The sequence below is a fragment of the Eumetopias jubatus genome, unplaced genomic scaffold (assembly GCF_037043125.1).
Source record: "Eumetopias jubatus isolate StellerSeaLion01/CBP00866 unplaced genomic scaffold, mEumJub1_p1.0 scaffold_17, whole genome shotgun sequence".
In the NCBI taxonomy this organism is placed as follows: domain Eukaryota; kingdom Metazoa; phylum Chordata; class Mammalia; order Carnivora; family Otariidae; genus Eumetopias; species Eumetopias jubatus.
In genome coordinates this window covers 77,713,260-77,734,065 of record NW_028274823.1, presented here as the reverse complement: position 1 = coordinate 77,734,065, position 20,806 = coordinate 77,713,260, and the positions used below count along the sequence as shown (strand labels likewise).

Genomic DNA, 20,806 nt, shown 5'->3' with positions numbered 1-20,806 from the left:
ATCAAGAGTTGGACACTCAACCGACTGAGCCACCCAGGTGCCCCGGCGGCTATAGTTCTTATTACTCTTCTACTTTGATTTCCATACTATAGTCGCATGGTTAACACACCATCCAAATAAAGAGTTACAGGTCTCTGACTGTCTGATTTTTCCCCATTATCAGTGTGCTGTTAGCTTTCACATGCTGCTATATTCTTGGGTTACCGTCTTCCCATTTCAGCATGAAGAATTCCTTTCAGCATTTCTTGCAAAGCAGGTCTAGAGGTGGTGAACCCCCTCAGCTTTTGTCTGGGAAAGTGTTTATTTCTCTTTCATATGTGAAGGATAACTACCAGATATTCTTGGCGGGCAATTTTTATCTTTCAACACTTTGAATACATCACCCCACTCTCTCCCGGCTTGTCAGAGTTTCTGTTGAGAAATCTGCTGAGAGCCTAATGGGGGTTCCTTTGTCAGTTACTTTCTTTTTTCCCTGGCTTCAAGATTCTTTATGGCTGATTTTTGACAGTTTCATTAAAAAGTGTCTTGGAGAAGGCATTTTTACACTGAGATAACAGGGTATGCTATTAGCTTCATGGACTTGTACATACAAGTCTTTCCCTGGGTTTGGGAAGTTCTTGACTATTTTTTCTTTAAATAAACTCTGCCCCTTCCCTTCCCTTCTCGAGCCTGATCATTCAGATATTTGCTTTTCTGATAGAACCTGAGAGCTTTTTTAGGCTTTCTTCACTCTTTTTAAACTTTCCCCGCTCCTCTTGTAAGTATATTAATTCTATATTCATATTCTCTAAGCCATTATTCTTCCTCCACCTGATCTGCCCTGAGACAGATGTTCTCCTCTACATTCTTCATCTCATTCACTGAATTCTTCAGGTTCAGTATTTCCATTTGGTTCTTTTTTAGAATCTCAATCGCCTTGGTAAAGAGCTCCTTCTGCTCATTAACTTTACCCCTGATTTCACTGGATTGTCTGTGAGTTTTCTTGTAGCTTGTTGAATTTCTTCATAACAGCTATTTTGAATTATCAGACAGTAATATTCTATGCCTTTGAGCTTGGTTGCTGGAAAATTATTTTCTTTTTGTGATGCCATATTTCCTTGATTTTTCATATTACTTGTAGGTATGCGTTTTTGCTTGTGCATTTGAAATAACCAAGACCCTCTTAATTAGCTCTGTGTCTTCTCCGGTTCCTACAGTCTGCTAGGCAGGTGTATTAAAAACCTCTTTTTTTTTTTTAATTTCCAGAGGGGTGTGCTATATTTCAGGTTTGTGGATTCTCCCTTGCCCACCAATGGTGGCCTGTGTTCTGAGCATGCTCCCCATCTCCTGAAGCTTGTCCATATAGATGGACATACTCAGGAGCACACACCCAGCTGGCAGAGTTGGGGGAAGTATGGATTTAACACTTGGTGAGTTGGGGATGCCCATGGACTTGGTAGGGAGATGGGGTAGGGCATATCACTCCCAAAGGCTTGTGGGTGGACTTTCTGCTGAGCACATTAAAGACTGTTTGAAATTTGTATCTCCCTCTTTCCCCAAATCCTCCCAGAGCTCTCATGACTAAGCTCCCACCGTAGTACTCTGGGTTCTGGTAGACAGAAATGGGTTTCCCTAGCCGCATCCTGCCAACTGGGAAAACTGAATCCTCTCTCACCACCTGCCTCTTTGCCTGCAGAAGAGTCACCTCTACCAATAAATCAGCCCCCAAAGGCTCCTTCTTGGAAGTAGGGCAGTGCCTAGAAAGTTTCTCTTACCACTTTCACTATGACTCAACTCATAGTTTTCTTTTCCTTTCTTCTTCAACAGCATGTTGGCAACTGCCTTTTGGAAGGCTAGATTTCTGCAAGTTCTCTGTGGTCAGTGAGTACATGCTCAGTTCAGCCATGCCCAATTCTTGCCCATTAGCCCCAAGAGGGGTCCAGGCAGTTTCACCAGCTACTCGGGTTCCACAGTTTCTATGGAGTTTGTCTGTGTCCTAACATCTGCACTGGTGAGTGAGATTCCTCTTGGATCCCTTGGGGTAAGGTGCAAAATCTGGAAACCTCCATAAAGATGCTCTTGTTTATGTATGGATGTCTAATTTGTTGATTACAAAGGGGGATAAAAAGGAGAAACAACTTCTGAGTCATGTTGCTGATGTCATTCCTGTACTAGGCATTTTAGAAACTAGGGGCGTTGTAATAAACAAAGCCCAGCCCTTACTGAGTGCATATCCACAGAGGTCTGTTCCTCTTTTGTTAGATTTATTCCTAGGTTTCTCATCTGTCTTAGATATTAAGGATTTGTTTATTTCTTTGTGTTTGTACATGATATCTAAATGGTATTTTAAAAGATATCTAGCAATATTACTGAATTTATTGTTAACAAATAATTCTGTAGATTCTCCTGAGTTTTCCATGTCATAATAACATTACCTGCTATTGATGACAGTTCGTTTTCTTCCTTTCCAATACTCATACTGTTTTTCTTGTCTCATTGTATTGGTTGTGTTGAATATACCAGGTTAACAGTGGCTTTTACTATCTCATTCCTGAATCTTAAAGGATAAACTTTTGGGCTTTACCTTATAGATTAGTGGTTGCTGTTGGCCTTTTATGAGGTTAAGACAGTTTTCTCAGATTATTGCTTGCTAAGAGTTCATATGCTTATAAGTAAAACATCTTATAGTTATTTCTAAATGTATTGGGATAATTTTAAACTAATACAATTCCTTTAATAGCTATAACTCTAATAACATTTTCTTTCTTCTTGACTCAGTTTTGGTTTTACTCTACACAACTCTCCGTATCATTTAAATTCAGAAAATTTTGGCATAAATTACCTTTTGCTAGATCTGAAAATATCCCTAAAATTGCGAAGCCTTTTTTTCCCTTTATCAGTGGTTCCAGATTTTTTTCCTGGTTATGAAAAATGCTTTCTCTAAGTAGTGTTTTATATAAACAATTCATGTTTTGATACAATCTTTTCCATTCTTGTGTTTTTAAATTATCGTGATGATACATTTGATTCACTAGTTATTTAGAACTACATTTTAATGTTTCTAAATATGTCATGGCTTTATATATTTTTTTGGTTGTTGCTGTTAGTCCTTGTGATCCAGTGAATATGATCTTTATGATATCAATGTCCTCATGTCATAGATGCAAAATTGTATATATGTTCCTTATGTACAGTGTTCTATATATGTCAATATTTTAGTTTATAGGAGTTAAAATTTTTATTAATCTTCATTAATATTTGTCTGTTGCACATATCAGTTTCTGAGAGTCATGTTATGAGTTATTACTATGACTGCACATTTGTCTATTTTGGAAAATCTATTAATATTTTGACTTTTTAAAACTATTTTACTTGGTGCATACGTGAGTAAGTATAGTCTAATGCTTGGGGTTTTTTTTAAATCTTTGTACAATGACCTTCTGTTCTTAATTTTGCCTTCAGAGCTATTTTGTCTTACATGGGACATGTAATTTCTCCTTTTGAATAATATTTCTTCGTACCTCATGTTCTCACTAGTTTCAATTTTTCTATGTTCTAACTTAAGTTTTTATTTAAATACTAGGTAACATAGAGTGTAATGTTTAGTTTTAGCTGTACTATGTAGTGATTCAGCACTCCCATACAAAACCAAGCGCTCATCTCAACAAGGGCACTTCTTAATCCCCATCACCTTCTTAGCCCATGCCCTCACCCACCTGCCCTCTGGTAACCATCTGTTTTTTTCTCTAGAGTTAAGAGTTTGTCTCTTGGTTTCTCTCTCTTTGTTCCGCTTTGCTCATTTGTTTTCTTTCTTAAATTCCACATATGAGTGAAATCATATGGTATTGGTCTTTCTTTGACTTATTTCACTTAGCATAATACGCTCTAGTTCTATCCATGTTGTGGCAAATGGCAAGATTTCATTCTTTCTTATGGCTGAGTAACGTTCCATTGTATATACACACCACATCTTCCTTATCCATTCATCAGCCGATGGACACTTGGGCTATTACTATAATTTGGCTATTGTAGATAATGCTGCCATAATCACCAGGGAGCAGGTATACCTCGGAATCAGCATTTTTGTATTCTTTGGGTAAATACCTAGTAGTGCAATATCTGGATCGTAGAGTAGTTCCATTTTTCTAAATTTAGTGATGTGTCTTCACATAGCTGGGTTTTATTTTTGTGCGGTGTGTACAATGTGAGTTATCTTTTTGAATCCAATCTGACAATCTCTGTATCTTTCCTGAAAAAATAAATCCATTTGCCTTTTATGATTATTGATGGACTTGGATTTTCACTGTCATATTTTGATTTTTTAAAATAACTATTCTTGAGGCTCCTCAAAAAGTTGAAAATAGAGCTACCATACGACCCAGCAAGTACACTACCGGGTATTTACCCCAAAGATACAAATGTAGGGATCCAAAGGGGTACATGTACCCCAATGTTTATAGCAGCAATGTCCACAATAGCCAAACTATGGAAAGAGCCAAGATGTCCATCGACAGATGAATGGATAAAGAAGATGTGGTATAGAAATACAATGGAATATTATGCAGCCATCAAAAGGAATGAGATCTTGCCATGTGCAACAACGTGGATGGCACTGGATGGTATTATGCTGAGCGAAATAAGTCAATCAGGGAAAGACATGTATCCTATGATCTCACCGATACGAGAAATTCTTAATCTCAGGAAACAAACTGAGGGTTGCTGGAGTGGTAGGGGGTGGGAGGGATGGGGTGGCTGGGTGACAGACATTAGGGAGGGTATGTGCTATGGTGAGTGCTGTGAATTGTGTAAGACTGTTGAATCACAGACCTATATCTCTGAAACAAATAATACATTATATGTTAAAAAAAAAAGAAGAAGATAGTAGGAAGGGTAAAATGAAGGGGGGGAAATCGGAGGGGGAGATGAACCGTGAGAGACTATGGACTCTGGGAAACAAACTGAGGGTTTTGGAGGGGAGGCAGGTGGGGGGACGGGGTAGCCGGGGTTGGGTATTAAGGAGGGCACGTGTTATAATTAACACTGGGTGTTATATGCAAACAATGAATCATGGAACACTACATCAAAAACTAATGATGTAATGTATGGTGATTAACATAGTAAAATTTAAAAAAAACTATTCTTGACACAAAAGAATATGCTTTAAAGCATTATAACAGAGTGAATTCCATTAACCCACCACGTTAAGAATTAGAATATTATTAATACCACCCTGTGTGCTCCCCATATATATGTATACACACACATATACATATTATATATAAATGTTTTGTTTTTCAGTCTTAAAGTTAGTATTATACTTTATATAGCCTTGTGGGATATATTCTTATCCAACCTCAACATTATTTTTTAGGTTCATCTATGTTGCCATTTATGACTAAATTTCATTCATTTTATCATGTGATTATATCCAACTTAATCCATCTTCCTATTAATATTTCTCCTATTCCTCTCCCTTATTTTTATGCCATTAAAAATAGTATTTCTAAAAACAATGGCTTTCATGTTTGTTGATGTGGACTTTCTCTAGGGCATATCTCTAGGAGTGACTGCTGGGTAAGAAGATGTGCAAATGTTTAATTTTATACAGTTATGCCAAACTGCTTTAAAAATTATTGTAAACACATTCCAACCTTTTAGACTTGTGTGGATCTACATCCACATCAATCCTTGTTATTAACAAATTTCTTAATTTTTGCCAATAAATAATAAGATGGTATCTCATGGAAAACTGAGATGTAGTATAGACTGCCAGCAGGTGTGAATAGTTTCCATTCAATGACATCATTGTGTCCATTTCCCCCATCTATTTTCAAGTAATGCAGAACAACTAAAAGCAACACAAATAAAAGGCATCAGTAAAAAATTATGAAGGCAGAGGAGTTTAATCCATCCCTCAACAAGACTAACTTATTGCAAACCCTATGCTCTATGTATCCATTGATCAATCATTTGGTTTCTATTTATCTCAGATTTAAGATCAGAATCGAGGTGGCTATTACAGAAACATACATCAACCCCTTTATTTCAACAGAAAAAAGAAGCCTGACATTTTCTGACCAAAGATAATTCTATTTAAACTGATGGTTTTCACAGTGAAAACTGGTTTTACCAATGAGGTTTTATGGCAAATGAATTCCATAAACTGAATAAGCTAAATTCTGACCCCAAGGAGGGGGTTGTTTATTTTTTTAAGACTATTTTTTGGAGCAGTTTTATGTTCACAGCAGAACTGAGAAGATACAGAGATATCCTCTGCCTCCACAACAAAGCTTTCCCCATTATCAACATTCTCCACGCAAAGTGGTACATTTGTTACAATTCACGAACCTATATTGAGACATCATTATCATCCATTAACCATTATCGTCACCCCTGGCTTACATTAGGTGTCGTACATTTCATGGGTTTTGATAAATGTATAATGACATTATCTAGTCATTACAGTGTCATACAGAATATTTTCACTGTCTTGAAAATCCCTGTGCTCTGACCATTCATCTCTTCCTACCTCCCAACCCCTGGCAACCACTGATATTTTTACTGACTCTATCGTGTTGTCTCTTCCAGAACGTCATATCGATGGAATCATACAGATTTCATGCTTTTCAGAGAGACTACTTTGCCCCAAAGTTTTGACAAGATAAACACACACACACACACACACACACACAGCACATGATAATAATAGTTTCTTAAATATATTATGCTGGCAAAGGTAATCTGAAATTAGTATTTCCATCTTCTTATCCTTATGTACATCAGGTTAGGTATCTCTAAGTGAATGAGTAGCAGATATAACTACTCGTTTTGTTGTTGTTTTTCATTTTAATAATGTCTTTATGATATAATTACCAAAAAACCGAGATAGTGAGTGACTTTCATAAGATAATAAATTCTTTCCCAAGTAAGGTAGTTTCTAATTTTTTGCTTTTAAGAAACTGAACAAGGAAGGTCATGACTGAGTCATCATGTGATAGGTCATCCAATATGATTTTTGAGGATGAACCACTATTAAGTTCCAGTTCATTGAACTGATTTTTATTTCTTCTTTCAACAGATTTTTTTCTTTGAACTGAATTTAATAAAAATGTATTTATTTATGTAAACAAAGAATGCAAATGACCCAGAACTTGTCTTTTTATCCATAAATGCTTATACATGGGTATATGATATAAATGGAAAAAGAATAGCCGAATCCATTTCATTATGCACTACTTCCAATAAAATCTTACTTTTTACATTGATTTTTATCAAAAATGAATTTATGTTGAAGACTTGTATACCCAATTAATTATAATACCTCGGAAGAAAAACGTCAACATTTACTGTGATCACAGAAAACAAAACAAAACTCAATTTAGATTTGGTTATAAAGAAGTATGATCAGAGAGATCAATCAAAATATATTTAATAGGGTAACATTTTGTGAAGGAAATGGACTGGAAATACAATTCAAAGAGAAAATGATGCAAAAAATATATTATCGACGTTTACATATAGTTTTAAATAGATGATGGTACATATCTAATCACTGAGGATCTGCTTTTATTAGTGATTCTCAAAACTGACAAAGAAGTGTCATTTCAAAACGTAAATATGCGAAAATGCCCTAAAATAGCATCCAATGGAAGTGCTCAAACTTTTGAAGAAAACGTTTAGAACTTAAAAATATGCTATGTAGTAACATAGCTTTTACACATTTTTTAACGGAATACCTGAGTAACAGTTTTTGTTGAACTACTTGCATGAACTGGCATCTGCAGAGCAAGTTCACGATTTCTATTTTGATTTTATATTTATCAGGGGTAACTTGAGGTCAGGGTGATAGATGGAGAGTATGGGGTGGCTGCTTTGCTTTATCCTCATGATATTACTTAACACGTGGCCAGAACTGCCATCTATAAGGCATAGGCCTTGGAAATTAAAACAAACATGAAACAGCAATCATTTGTCCCGAACTTACTCATTTAATACCAAACGTTTCCCCATGAAAAAGGTATCACCTGTTAGCAGCTGAGAAAGCTGAAGTTTTGAGAGGTTCAACAGGCTCACGGACAGAGGTTATAGCCCAGCAGGCAAAAATCACCCCAATAGCATTCACGGCCTTAGTTTACTCATCTTAAAGTGGGGATAATAATACCAACTTTATAACTCTTCCTAAAATATGTTCTTTAGGTGAAAAACAAATTAAATTAGGGGTGCCTGGGTGGTGCAGTCGGTTAAACATCTGATCTTGGTTTCAGCTCAGGCTGTGATCTCAGGGTTGTGAGATCAAGCCCCGTGTCAGGCTCCACAATGCGCGTGGAGCCTGCTAAATTTCTCTCTCTCCCTCTCCTCTGGCCCTCCCACCACTTGCATTCTCTCTCCCTTTCTCAAATAAATCTTCAAAAAATCAAATTATATTATAAAAATATCTTTTGGTGCAAAGTGGAAAACTAGATATAAGCAGTTAGGGATATGGGCACTGGTGTGTTCACACATACCTACATTCAAGAAAAATAACACACTTTTTATAACATACTCCCAATATTTTCTGAACTTTGTCTCCTCTCAGGGCAAGTCATCTAGGTATCCATCAAGAGGTCCAATCCATTTGTACCCAAGTAATTGAATGCATGATTGAATCAATGCACAGACTATTTAATATTGCTTAGACATTCAACTTACTTCTTGGGCAGCTTCATTTTTTTCACCTTTTCTTCAGCATGTTCATCTGATATGCCCACATGACATCCTAATGCCAGCAAAGTCCTGGAAAACAAAACCAGAGATAAGCTGCAAGAACTCCTTCTCTATCTCCAGAATAACCCAACCTAATGGCGGAGGGGAATCAGGTGTTAACAGTCCACCTTGAAAGCAGAGCAGAAATTGCCTTTAAAGCAAAGGAAAAACATTTATTTATAAATCATATCCTTTTGAGTAACAAGTAAGTCATTGAAAATTGAAATATCACAAAGAGCAATATATTGAATAGTAAGTCTTTCTCCAATCACCTTCTTGTAGTCCTGTTTCTTTTCCTAAAGGCACTGATTGCTACTGATTCTTGAATATCCTGCTCTAATCTGTGCAAATACTAACACAAGTTTATGTGTGTGTGTGTGAGCATGCACACGGGCATGCATATTGTTTCGTTTTCCCCCTTTTACACAATGGGTACATAACAAGAGAGAGCTCTCTGCAATTTTCTATCTTGACCTTACAGCATAACTCTGATATACTCTTCTTTCATATAAAGCTGGTTTATTTTTCAACAGCTCTGAAGTATTCCATTAGTTGGATGTGTCATAATGTTTTTACCCAGTTCTTTGTTCATAGTCTTCTGTTGTTACAAATAATGCTGCAATGAATAACTTCATACATTTAATACATGTACTATATCCTTCATCTGTGGGTTAAAAATTCCTAGACATGGAATTACTGGGTCATAGGGTATATACATTTTAAAGATTCACAAATATTGTCAAATGTCTATAGAGTCAGTAGTAATTTACATTCCTACCAGCCATGTATGACATTACCCACTTCCCAGTTCTCAAACTGCTTAAACTTTGTCAATTGGTAGGTTAAAAAGGCATCTAAATAGATAGATAGATAGATAGATAGATAGATAGATAGATAGATAGATAGATAGATAGGGGAAAAAAAAAAAAAAGGTATCTCATTAGGGACGCCTGGGCGGCTCAGTCAGTTAAGCGTCTGCCTTCACCTCAAGTCTCGATCCCAGATCCTGGGATCAAGTCCCACATCGGGTTCCTTGCTCAACAGGGAGCCTGCTTCTCCCTCTGCCTGCCACTCCCCCTGCTTGTGCTCTCTCTCTCGCTCTGACAACTAAATAAAATCTTTAAAAAAGAGAGAGAGAGAGAAGGTATCTCATTATCATTTTAGTTTGTCTTATTTTTAAGACATAATCTTTTTTTTTTACATAATCTCTACATCCAACATGGGGCTTGCTTGCACTTGTAATCCCAAGATCAAGAGTTGCACATTCCACCGACTCAGCCAGCCAGGCACCCATGTATTTTTCTTAAAATAAGTGTATTTGAGCACCTTTTTCATATGCTTGGTATTTGTATTTACTTTTTTCTGTGAAAATATTCTTTGTTCAACTTCCCATTAGATATGGGTTTTTAATTGCATTTTAGAAGCTCTTCCTGTGTCTGAGATATGAGCTGCAAATATTTTTCTCTAGTTTGTCTTTTTACTTTCTTTATATTATCATCTCCGAGCAGAATTCCAAATCTGTTTTTATATAACTGAAATTTTACATCTTTTCTTCTGGCTTTTGGGTTTCATATGGCACTCAGAAATTCCCCATTTGTAAAATCATTTAAAGGAAAATGTCCATGCTTTCCTGTGAGGGGGTGATGGGGAAGGGATTCTATTAGCTTAAGGACAGCTTAGCTTTATTTTTTTTTTTCAGACAGATATCCAATTCTCCATAAAATACTTACTAAATAATCCATCCTTTACCCCTGGTTTGAAATGCAACCTTTATTAGATACAAATTCCCCATATGTTTTTAATCCTTCAGGGACTTTCTAGTCTAGAAACAAATCTCATTTTCAAATGACATATCGGGATCCCTGTTTGCCAGGAACTACTTGTCCATTTTTTAAGATACTCTATTTTTTTCCTCCCCTGAATGACCTTCGGTTGATTTTTCCCAAGGAAGATCCTTACAATTCACATGCACTCCCTTTAGAGTCCTCCAGGTTTATATGGAACAATATGACTTTACTCTCCACGACAGGGAGTGGTTTCTCCTATCTCAAAAGAATAAGATACAATGGCTTATCCTTTTTGGGTTACAGAATTTCTAGGGTCTAGTCAGTTCCAGTAGGGATATGGCAAGTATCTACAATTCACTTACACTTATCCTCCACAACATCTGAAAAATGAAAATCTGGAGACAGATAAGACAGATGGTATAAGTAGATAGAGCTGCATGTATTTATACATACACTGTTATCACATTAAATTTTAGGTTATACACGTCAAAACGAAGATGACCCTGTGAGATTACCCTCCAAGCGTTAACCTACATAACTATGGATAGATCAAGAACTGACCGAAGCTATAAAATTACCTAAATAAACCTTCTCTTTTAGACAAAAATCATGCCTCTTCCTTAACTACTTTTCTCCCTTCCCTATTGCTTTCCTTGGTGTCCCTGTGTCTTTATGCCTCCCATCCCTCCCTACATATATATACAAACACATTGCATTTCCCAAAATCAATTTTAAGGAAAAAAACTACTTGAACAGAAGAAAAAATATTGTTCTAGTCTTGCTCTATTTTTGTTAACTTCCAAGGAAAGAGTCTATGAAAGTATATGAGATGTTAAGAATCCTTGTAACATTCATTTCCTAAACATAAGTCATTTATTCAAAAGTCAAGATCTGGAATTCTGAAATTACTGTAAGTAAAGCAGAAACTAAACCTTTAGTGACACTGGTTAAATCGGGGGTGGGTTGACAGGCATGCTGTAATCACTGGGTTGTCCTGAGAGAGGGTGCGGGAAGTTTTGCAGGGCTCTGCAATCCACAGATGACCAGCAAATCTGAAGCTGTCTTTCCCAACAATTTACATGACAAAAAAAAAATCACAGAAAGAGCATCTAAAATTCATATTCATGTGAAATCACTCTTCAATCCAAAATAAGGGATATTCTGGAGTAAGCTTCTGCTTATTTGTTACTTGGCACTCCTCAGAATCCAAATGAATAAAGTTTTGATCCTTCCCATGAATTTTTTATAGATTTTATTTATTTATTTGTGGGGGGGGGAGAGAGATGGAGGGAGAGAGAGAGTGCAGAAGCAGGGGGAGCGGCAGGCAGAAGGAGAGGGAGAAGCAGGCTCCCCGTTGAGCAGGAACCCCCGACATGGGGCTCAATCCCAGGATCCTGGGATCATGACCTGAACCGAAGGCAGACGCTTAACTGACTGAGTCACCCAGGTGTCCCCTTCCCATGATACTTTTATGGGGTGTGTCAGACATATGGGGCTCCAAGCTTGATCAGCATTATCATTTAGTCCCCACCACAATTCCATGAAGCAGATACACCATGACCCCCACTTTATGGATGGAAGAAAATCTAAGGTTCGGAAAATCTAAGACTCCCTTTGGAGCAGCAAGTCCTTGACCCCATACCATCCAACACCAGAGCCTGTGTTCTTACTTACTCTGCTCTGGGGGCTACCAAGTAAACAAGGTTCTAATGGAAATACAGAAAGAAACTACCGTGCTTACTCTCAACTACGGAGATTGGGCTAAGTGTGAATTTTGGAGAAGTAGGGGTTCTCCCTGTTCTAATTTAAATTTTAAAGAAATAGGTTAAATCAGCTCATCGTAAAATCATAAAATATTGAGGATTAGCTCATGGAAAAGGTCATTAGCATTGACCGTGGGCTATAGCACCAGGGTACATGCAGTGTGATGATTCATCAAACCAGCCCTCAGTCCCTCTTAGGAATGAGATCAGATTACATGCAGTCAGAATCCACACACTATGCAAATACAGAATTTTCTCCACTTCATCGCTTCCTGGGATCTGTCCTTTGCAATAGCTGGCTAGTTGTCAATCACTAAAACTATAGGGAAAGTACTACAAATTTAGCTAAATTATCTTAGACCTTTCAATAAAACATTTCATTGAAAAAGATGAGCAAATGGTGAGCTGCGTGAATCCCTTATTGAAATGTACAAGCCCCTCATCAAGGATGCAAAGGGAGGCAGGGGATCCTAAACACGAGGTACACAGGTCATAGCCATGCATTACGCATTCTTCATCACAGACAAGCTCTGTCAGTTTTTATCTCTGGGAGGTTCTCAATTTACTTGATTTGTATATATTTCCCTTTCCTTTTAAATTACTAGTAGAACCTAAACTCATTCTATGCCCAAAATGTTAATTTCCGTAATGATTATTACAATCACATCTTTGAAGAAATACCCCTGAACCCAAAACCTAGAGTTTGACACAATGGTGAAGTTTTATGATCTGAGTCCTTGGTAAAATCACTTCAAGGAAGTAACTGCTTATTCTTAACAAAACTGAAACAAAAATGTTCACAAGTATATAAGCCTAATATAAACATGCATTAGGGTAAGTGGCCTATTTGAATAAATCTAGTTCTAGAGGCCACCAAGGATAGAAAAGCAATTAAAGAAACATGATAGTCTTCTTAAAAATATTTTCTGAACTTTTCTTTTCTTTTGAGAGGGAGAGAGAGCTAGAGGGGCAGACGGAGAGGGAGAGACTCTTATGCAGGCTCCATGCCCTGAGATCATGACCTGAGTCAAAATCAAGAGTCAGATGCTTAACTAACTGAGCCACCTAGGTGCCCCTTTTATAAACTTTTTATATTAAAATTTAAAATTACTTTCCTTCATTTTACCCCACCTCATTCTTTCATTTGCAATGGTTAAGTGGCAAATTTCCTGAACACAATTGACAGTGTCACTGAAAAGCATATCTGCCTTTAAAGATAACATGCAAATTGCCTAAGGCAGCTTTTCTCAACATGTGTTTCTCTGGCAGAGCCCCCCCACCCCGGAAAAAAAAAGATGGTGTGGTAAAAACAAGGTACTCTCTGGAAGAAAAAAAAAAAAAAAGATGGTAAACGGATTCCATCCCATTTTAGAGATTCACAGCACTAAAAAAATCCATCAGTAAAATAAACAATTGTTTTAACTCAGCATCTTTAAAATATATTAGAGCAGTGTTTCTCAAACTATCTGTGATGAAGGGCCAATTTTCTTTTAATTTCCAGCCTATTGTGGTCTGATTCTCTGATAAAATACAATAAAACTTGTTAGAGAAAATTAAAATTTTTAAATGAAGACATATAAAATATAAGCCTACATTTTATAAATTATGAGATACAATAAGACATAAAATTGTTCCCTTAAATTGGTATAAAAGTTTTTCAACACTTACTATTAGTATCTTTACTTACGTTGTCACAAATCAAAAGCAATTTGTGAACAGACCTGGTCCCTGGCCCACACTGCAAACAGCATTTCATCTGATCAAAGAACCCTCGTATTCTGTAATACCCAAAATATCCATAGAACACTCTTTGGTAAATATTTTATAAAGCATAAAGATATAAAATAGCAGGGTCAAAAGTCTAATTCCCAACAAACAGTGATCCAGTCCACCTGTGCATTATGAAAAGTTCTGAGTTAATTTAATTCTAACTGAATTAAAGTGTATTGATACCTTGTTTGTTTGAGGTCAGGCAGATCAGAAAATAGGAAAAGTTAAGAAACTCACTTCAGGGTCTCAAGCGACATCTGTAAGTTGTAATTGCGTTCCTGTTCAGGCAGCTTGGAGAATTCCACCAGACATGGGTGTTGTCTCTTATTGTCATCTCTAACCTGAAACAGGACAGAAAATCCTCATAATAAAAATCTCCAATTTCAGATACCAGCAATGGCAATCCAACTGCGTGGCAGGAAAATGAAGGGGAAAAGCAAGAAGGAAGGCTCAGCTTACCACCCCAGCAAAGCTGTCCCTGTTAAGCCCCAGGCACGCTAATGTTTGCGGTCAGTGGTAAAACCGGGCATCATCTGGGCCCCCTGTTCTGTTCAGTACAGTTCCTGGCCCCAGGGCCCATGCCTGCTCTACCCCGACACCTGCAAGCTTACCCTCCAGCCCCCTCCAGCATTTGCTTAAATCTTACTTCCTCAACCAGGTTCATCCTGTTCCCTTCCCAATATGGCCAACTGCCCACTCACCCTACACTTTCATTTTCTTCCGTAACAAATTCCACCTGCTGGCAGAACCAGACCCTTATTGGTTTAGGGTCTATTTCCTAGCACTAACATGTAAGACCAAAGAAAAGAGGGATTTTGTTCTCTTTTCTTCTTTGATGTATTCCCAGCACCCAGAACATGCCTAATACATGGTAGGCACTCAACAAATGTTTCAGGTATTGAAATGAAGTCTACATAAGAAAGGTGTAGTGCTGACTTAGTTTTAATGTGTAGTAATTTTATGTGTTTAGAGCCAAACGGACTAGGGATGTCCATCGACAACGTGACTGATCTAAGGTCTTTGCAGGGGTTCCAGCTGTGCATTTCACCCACTGTAACTTGCAGATATTACAAATTATTCCTTTACCTTAACAAAAGTCAGTTAGCCTCATTCAGGCACTTTTCATACTAATCCTTCAAAGTGTATATTAGCCAGCCATCAGAGTAAACAAAATCCAAGATTTTAGGAATGAATTAATGAGAAAGATGTTCTAGATCCTTGCACTAGTAGATAGACTATCTTCTTGGAGTCCTAAATGACACAGCATTACCATGTGGTAGCTCCCAGATGACAGCCCAGGTTCTGGAAATGCCACCTAAAAAGTGCGCAAACCTAAGCAAGGACTTTTTACTTTTATTTTTTTTTTAAGAATTTATTTATTCAGGGGCGCCTGGGTGGCTCAGTTGGTTAAGCGACTGCCTTTGGCTCAGGTCATGATCCTGGAGTCCCAGGATCGAGCCCCGCATCGGGCTCCCTGCTCAGCGGGGAGTCTGCTTCTCCCTCTGACCCTCCCCCCTCTCGCGTTCTCTCTCTCATTGTCTCTCTCTAATAAATAAATAAAATCTTAAAAAAAATAAAAAATAAAAACCTTTAAAAATATTTATTTATTTATTTGACAGAGAGAGACACAGCGAGAGAGAGGGAGCACAAGTGGGGAACTGGGGAAGAGAGAAGCAGGCTTCCCACTGAGCAGGGAGCCCGATGTGGGGCTTGAAGCCAGGACCCTGGGACCATGACCTGAGCTGAAGGCAGACACTTAACGACTGAGCCACCCAGGCGCCCCGCCAAGAACTTTTTTTAAACTCTTCAGGTCATCGCTAAGTTAAAAATAACATATTATTTCTTCTTCCTGGTGATCTTTACAATTGAACAGGACTTACACAAAAGCATAAATCATACGTACTTAATGGGTAGATCCATAAGTGAAATCTAGAATTACAAAATTTCACTCTGAATTCTAAACATCAAAGTAGAAATGAAGGTGGTCCAAGTCCTGAAATAATCTACTCCCCATTTATGTAATGTCCACTTCGCCTCTCTTCTCTACATGGGAGAATCATGGACACCACTGTGCTCTTGGGTGTCCAAGCAAAAACCAGAAACTTGTGCAGATTTCCCTCCCTCTCTTCGCCATACCCTAAACGTGAACTCTAAAACATGTCTCGCAATCATGTTTCCCCTTCCCCACTGCCAGGCACACATTTGTGAAACTCTTGCCGTCTCCCACCTCGGTCACTCGAAGAGCATTGGCAAGTCTTACAGTGAAAACAGTTCTAGAGTAAAAGCTAGAAAGTCTGGATCCCAGTGCTAGCTCCTCATGAGCTCTGCAACTGTCAAGGCCCAACTCTCAGAGATGTCATCACCAGCAAAACTGAAATAACAGCCCTGTGTGCTGTTATGAAAATTTAACCCAATAACCTGATAGAGTGTATGTGAAAATGGAAAGCTCTAAATAAATATATAAACGTGAGGAAGTAGTGTGGGGTATCATATGGTATTCACCACTAGCACTAATAAAAAATGTTCTGTATTTAAAGCTCAATGCAATAAACTAGGAGAGGGTGAATGCACTCATTTCTACATTCAGTCAAATATAAGAAAGTGTTAGAAACTTTGGGCTACCTAGACTAATAATATTATAAAAATAAAAGTATTGCCACAGTCCTGCCAAAAATAGGTGTATGATACACTGAATTACATAGGAATTTTTTTTAATATAAATTTTATTGACAAACCATAAACTAAGATCTTTATTTTTTTTTTGAAGATTTTATTTATTTATTTATTTATCTGAGAGAGAGTGAGCGAGAGAGCAAGCATGGTGTGGTCGGGGGGGGGGGCGGTGCAGAGGGAGAGGGAAGAGATAGAATTTCAAGCAAATTCCCTGCTGAGCATGGAGCCTGACATGGGGCTCGATCCCACGACCCTGAGATCATGACCTGACCTGAAATCAAGAGTCAGATGCTTAACCAATTGAGCCACCCAGGTGCCCCCTAAGATCTTTAAATAATAATTTGGAAATATATCCAATCATTATATCTCAGTCTGTCTTCCACCTATGAAACCAACTGCGGCCCTCAGCCCACAGGACCTGTAGGGACTGCTACACACAGTTAAGACTAAAAGAAGCAAAGCACCAGATAAAGGAAAAGGAAAATGACTCATTTCTTTCCATTTTCAGCTTTCACTTTCAATTTCAGTGAGTTTCTTTTTTCCTCAGGGGCTTACAAGTCAATGCCTATTGTCTGTATATATTAACTTTGATTTAAAAATATAACTCTCAGCCTCGAGAATGACAACTTTTCAATTGTCTAGTCAACTGAGCCATCCTTCAACAAACATGACAATAATGTCATTCCCTCTTGTAAAGAAAAACTGAACAAAAACTCACGTGTAGGGGAAAAAAAAATCAATCTAATTGATTCAGGTTGCCAAATAGCAGGATGAGTGAGAAAAGGTTATGTTTTTAGAAAGATGTATTAACAAATCTGAAAATAAATTTCAAGATTACGTACCGGACCGTACTGCCAGCCAAGTTCAATTTTATTCATAACCCAGAGTTCATGGATATTCTCGGCCAGTTTTTCTCTTATTCTCTCTAGGTGAGGAGGTAACACGATCTAAAATAAGAAAGAAAACACACATCAGAAACAAATGCAATAAAACCATGCTAATTGTCCTCACTGTGAATTGAAACAAATAAAACCATTGTAAACCATTAAAATGTTAATAATATAACTAGATTCTAACCCTTCTAATGTAGTTATAAATATATAACGAGGTATATCTAAAAATTGTTTAGGTAATTTGCGGACTTTTTGGTGGGACAGCTTAGTTTCCAAGTGAATTTATGAACAAAAGTTGGGAAGAAGGAAAACACGGGTGTTGGTGGGGACAGTCACCATTAAGAACAATGCCTTCATGGATGTGGGATGTAAGCACCAGAGCGTGCATCACTTAAAAAGAGAAATCACCCCAAAGTTCTTAAACTAACTGGCTATTACACATAGGCCAGAATGAAGGCAATTCAGTGACCAAAGGATAATCCACTGGCTCTTTGAGCCTGTAAATATTTGCAGTGATTTATGCTTTTCCCTTGACTCTGCTGTTATTTCTAGTGGTTTCCAAGAATAAGCTTCTAGGGAAAACAATCTTTACATGTTCTCATTCAAAAGAGGAAGTTTAATGACTTCTTCATAAAGAACATGAATGGTTTTCAAGGTCAGGGGTTGGTTGTTCGTGTTTGGCAATGCACTTAGGTGTCACCCCACAGCCAGTCCCTCCACAAACATAGAGCAGGTGACTGCCTACAGCGTTCACTGACGAGACAGTTTCCCCAGGGAGCAGGCTATCACTGCTCCCTTTCCCCACAATGGTAGAGATAATCTACAACATAGGAAATCCTCAATGCGCTCCCAATGCATAATCCAATCGTCCATCCCAATCCATTTCTAGCCTCCTAATCATGTTTACTACTAAACTGGGGTAGCACCACACATATCCTGCCATCCTGCAGCAAGGAACACCACACTGAATTTTAGCCATGAACAAAGCTTGCTTCTTGCCCTCAATAATTTCAAGGCCAGCATGATGAGACAGAAAACAGAATTCAAGGCGCTAAACAAGTTTTGCTCAACAACTGAACCTTCTGAGGCCTGGTATTAACTCTACTTCAGACTTTAGAGGCAATCTCATGGATCTTCACAAACTTTGCATAACCAACCTTACTGAAGTTACTTCAGCATCAAGATAAAGCAATTATTTATTTAATTCATTGTCAACGTCAAGATGTGTTCACATCTATGAAACAGAAAAGAATAAGGATTCACATTTCTCGTGTGCCTGTTTGCAAAGTGTCATGCTAATGTGTTATTTATTAACTCTGTCAAACATACTCTTAGCATCCCAATTCACAAGAGGAGCGACTTCCTCAAGGTCCCCAAGTAGGCAATTGACCCCAAGCACTCTTGACTCTAGAGTCCAGGATCTCAATCTCTACTTAAGATAAAGGTCAGTTAAATTGCTTCGAAATAATAGTGTATCTACATGACTGAAGAACTAAACTCCATGTCCACCTCCACCGTAGGTAAAAAGTGCACCCTAAAATTAGTATGCATTACCTCCAATTGTGACCCATATTAGTGCATCATGAAATCAGTGTAGTGGCTTGAGATCACTCTTTAAAAAACAGAATAGAATTGACTACAAAATAGGTGAGTGGCTCTGACAAAGGTAAGCATTATTTTACGAAACTTTCTTCGATTCTGCATATAAACTGTTTGACTGTCAGATGGGTTCCCGTGCGCCGTGGTTCAAAGAGTCCAAAAGCCACTGCCCATCAGAACAACGGCACAAGAGCATGACAGTACAGGTGCTCTGGGTACCTGGCTGGTATCCACGGGGATTGGCGTGAAGGCGGCCTGCGTCAGGGAGACTGTGGGGCCCAGGAGGTCTCGTGTGTAAGTTCTTTCTTGCTTGTACTCTCGGCTGTGCTCCACTTTCAACTTTTCTTTTGGCAGAACAGCTTCGTAACAAGGAGCATACCCAGGTGGCGGGAGGAATTTAAATTCTCCGTGTCTCCCCCCGAGCAGAAAGCGTACCCTAAAAGGGATGCATGTCAGGGTCAGGTATAGCTCTCGTGTACTGAAAGTTCCCCAATCAACAAAACACAGGGAATAAATGATTAGCACAAAATGAACTTTATCAGAAGCCACATTTTCCCCCGAGTACCATCAGAGTGTAGACACCTTGGAGCCTAAGAACCTCTAAGCACAAAAGTAAAACAGGATGAGAGAATAAGCTGATTACGTTACATTGATGGATCCGAGAAAACTTACCACTCACTGGAGAAACAGCAAAAGCACATGCATCATATTCCTATAGGAGAAATACCTAATACCTGTGCACAGTAATTGCTCATTTAATGTCTCCAGGGGGCGCAAAGAGTCAACAGAGAAAGAGCAGACATTATCTAAATATCTACATACTTAAAATTACAGGACTGCATGAGGTCTGATAAAAAGAAACAACAGTCACTTTCCAATGTCCAACTTCCCAGTGAAATTCCTTAAAGAGAACTCAAATGATACTTTGCAGAAGAAAGAAGGTCACCTTATTTCTTCTTCAAAGACAAAAAGAAAACCCCCAAAAACCCTTACTAAAGTCTTTTATATATCAAAGTCCTTTAATTAAAAATAATTTAAAACAAGTTCCATTGAACAATGCTTTTTGAAACACAGCTAAACAATACTGATTTCACAGGCCCTCTGCTTACAAAAATAAAATCAGATTTTCATTTTCCTTGCAATTCTTTTTCTAATTTGTGGTTCATTTTCAGGCCAAAAATAATAGCAATAATAATAAAGCGAATAAAATAAAAGGCAAAGAGCAAAAAACGAGGAAAACAAAAATTTTAAAACATTCCAGAGGCTTGTAGAAAGAAATATAATTTGTATAAACAGAACAGAAAAGGTCATTGGTGCATGGAGAGCTAATACTTCATGCTTTCTCTGTCCCCTCTTCAATCTGGTGCTTCTATAACCATGAATTATTCATATGAATAGAATTATAATGGGAAAAATAACCAGAGTAACGTGATGGCCAGTCTTAATAAGGGATCCACTCTCCTGAGGTAGCTACATGCACATTTTCATATGTGACAGCGTAGTCCCTTATCGCAACAGACCATCGCTTGTTAAAGTTCTCTTTATAGGGGCGCCTGGGTGGCTCAGTTGGTTAAGCAACTGGCTTTGCTTAAGGTCATGA

At 38.0% G+C, this 20,806-nt stretch overlaps 1 protein-coding gene across 1 annotated transcript in view; it reads right to left on the bottom strand.

The window, feature by feature from the left end:
• RYR2 (ryanodine receptor 2) overlaps positions 1 to 20,806 on the bottom strand; it is a 424,890-nt gene that overhangs the window by 282,853 nt on the left and 121,231 nt on the right. Inside the window, exons 18-21 of the mRNA XM_028104495.2 lie at positions 19,426 to 19,642; positions 17,557 to 17,661; positions 14,279 to 14,382; positions 8,668 to 8,751 (exon numbers count right to left, since the gene is read on the bottom strand). Of these exons, the coding sequence (XP_027960296.2) occupies positions 8,668 to 8,751; positions 14,279 to 14,382; positions 17,557 to 17,661; positions 19,426 to 19,642 (510 nt within the window). The remainder of the gene's footprint in view (positions 1 to 8,667; positions 8,752 to 14,278; positions 14,383 to 17,556; positions 17,662 to 19,425; positions 19,643 to 20,806) is intronic.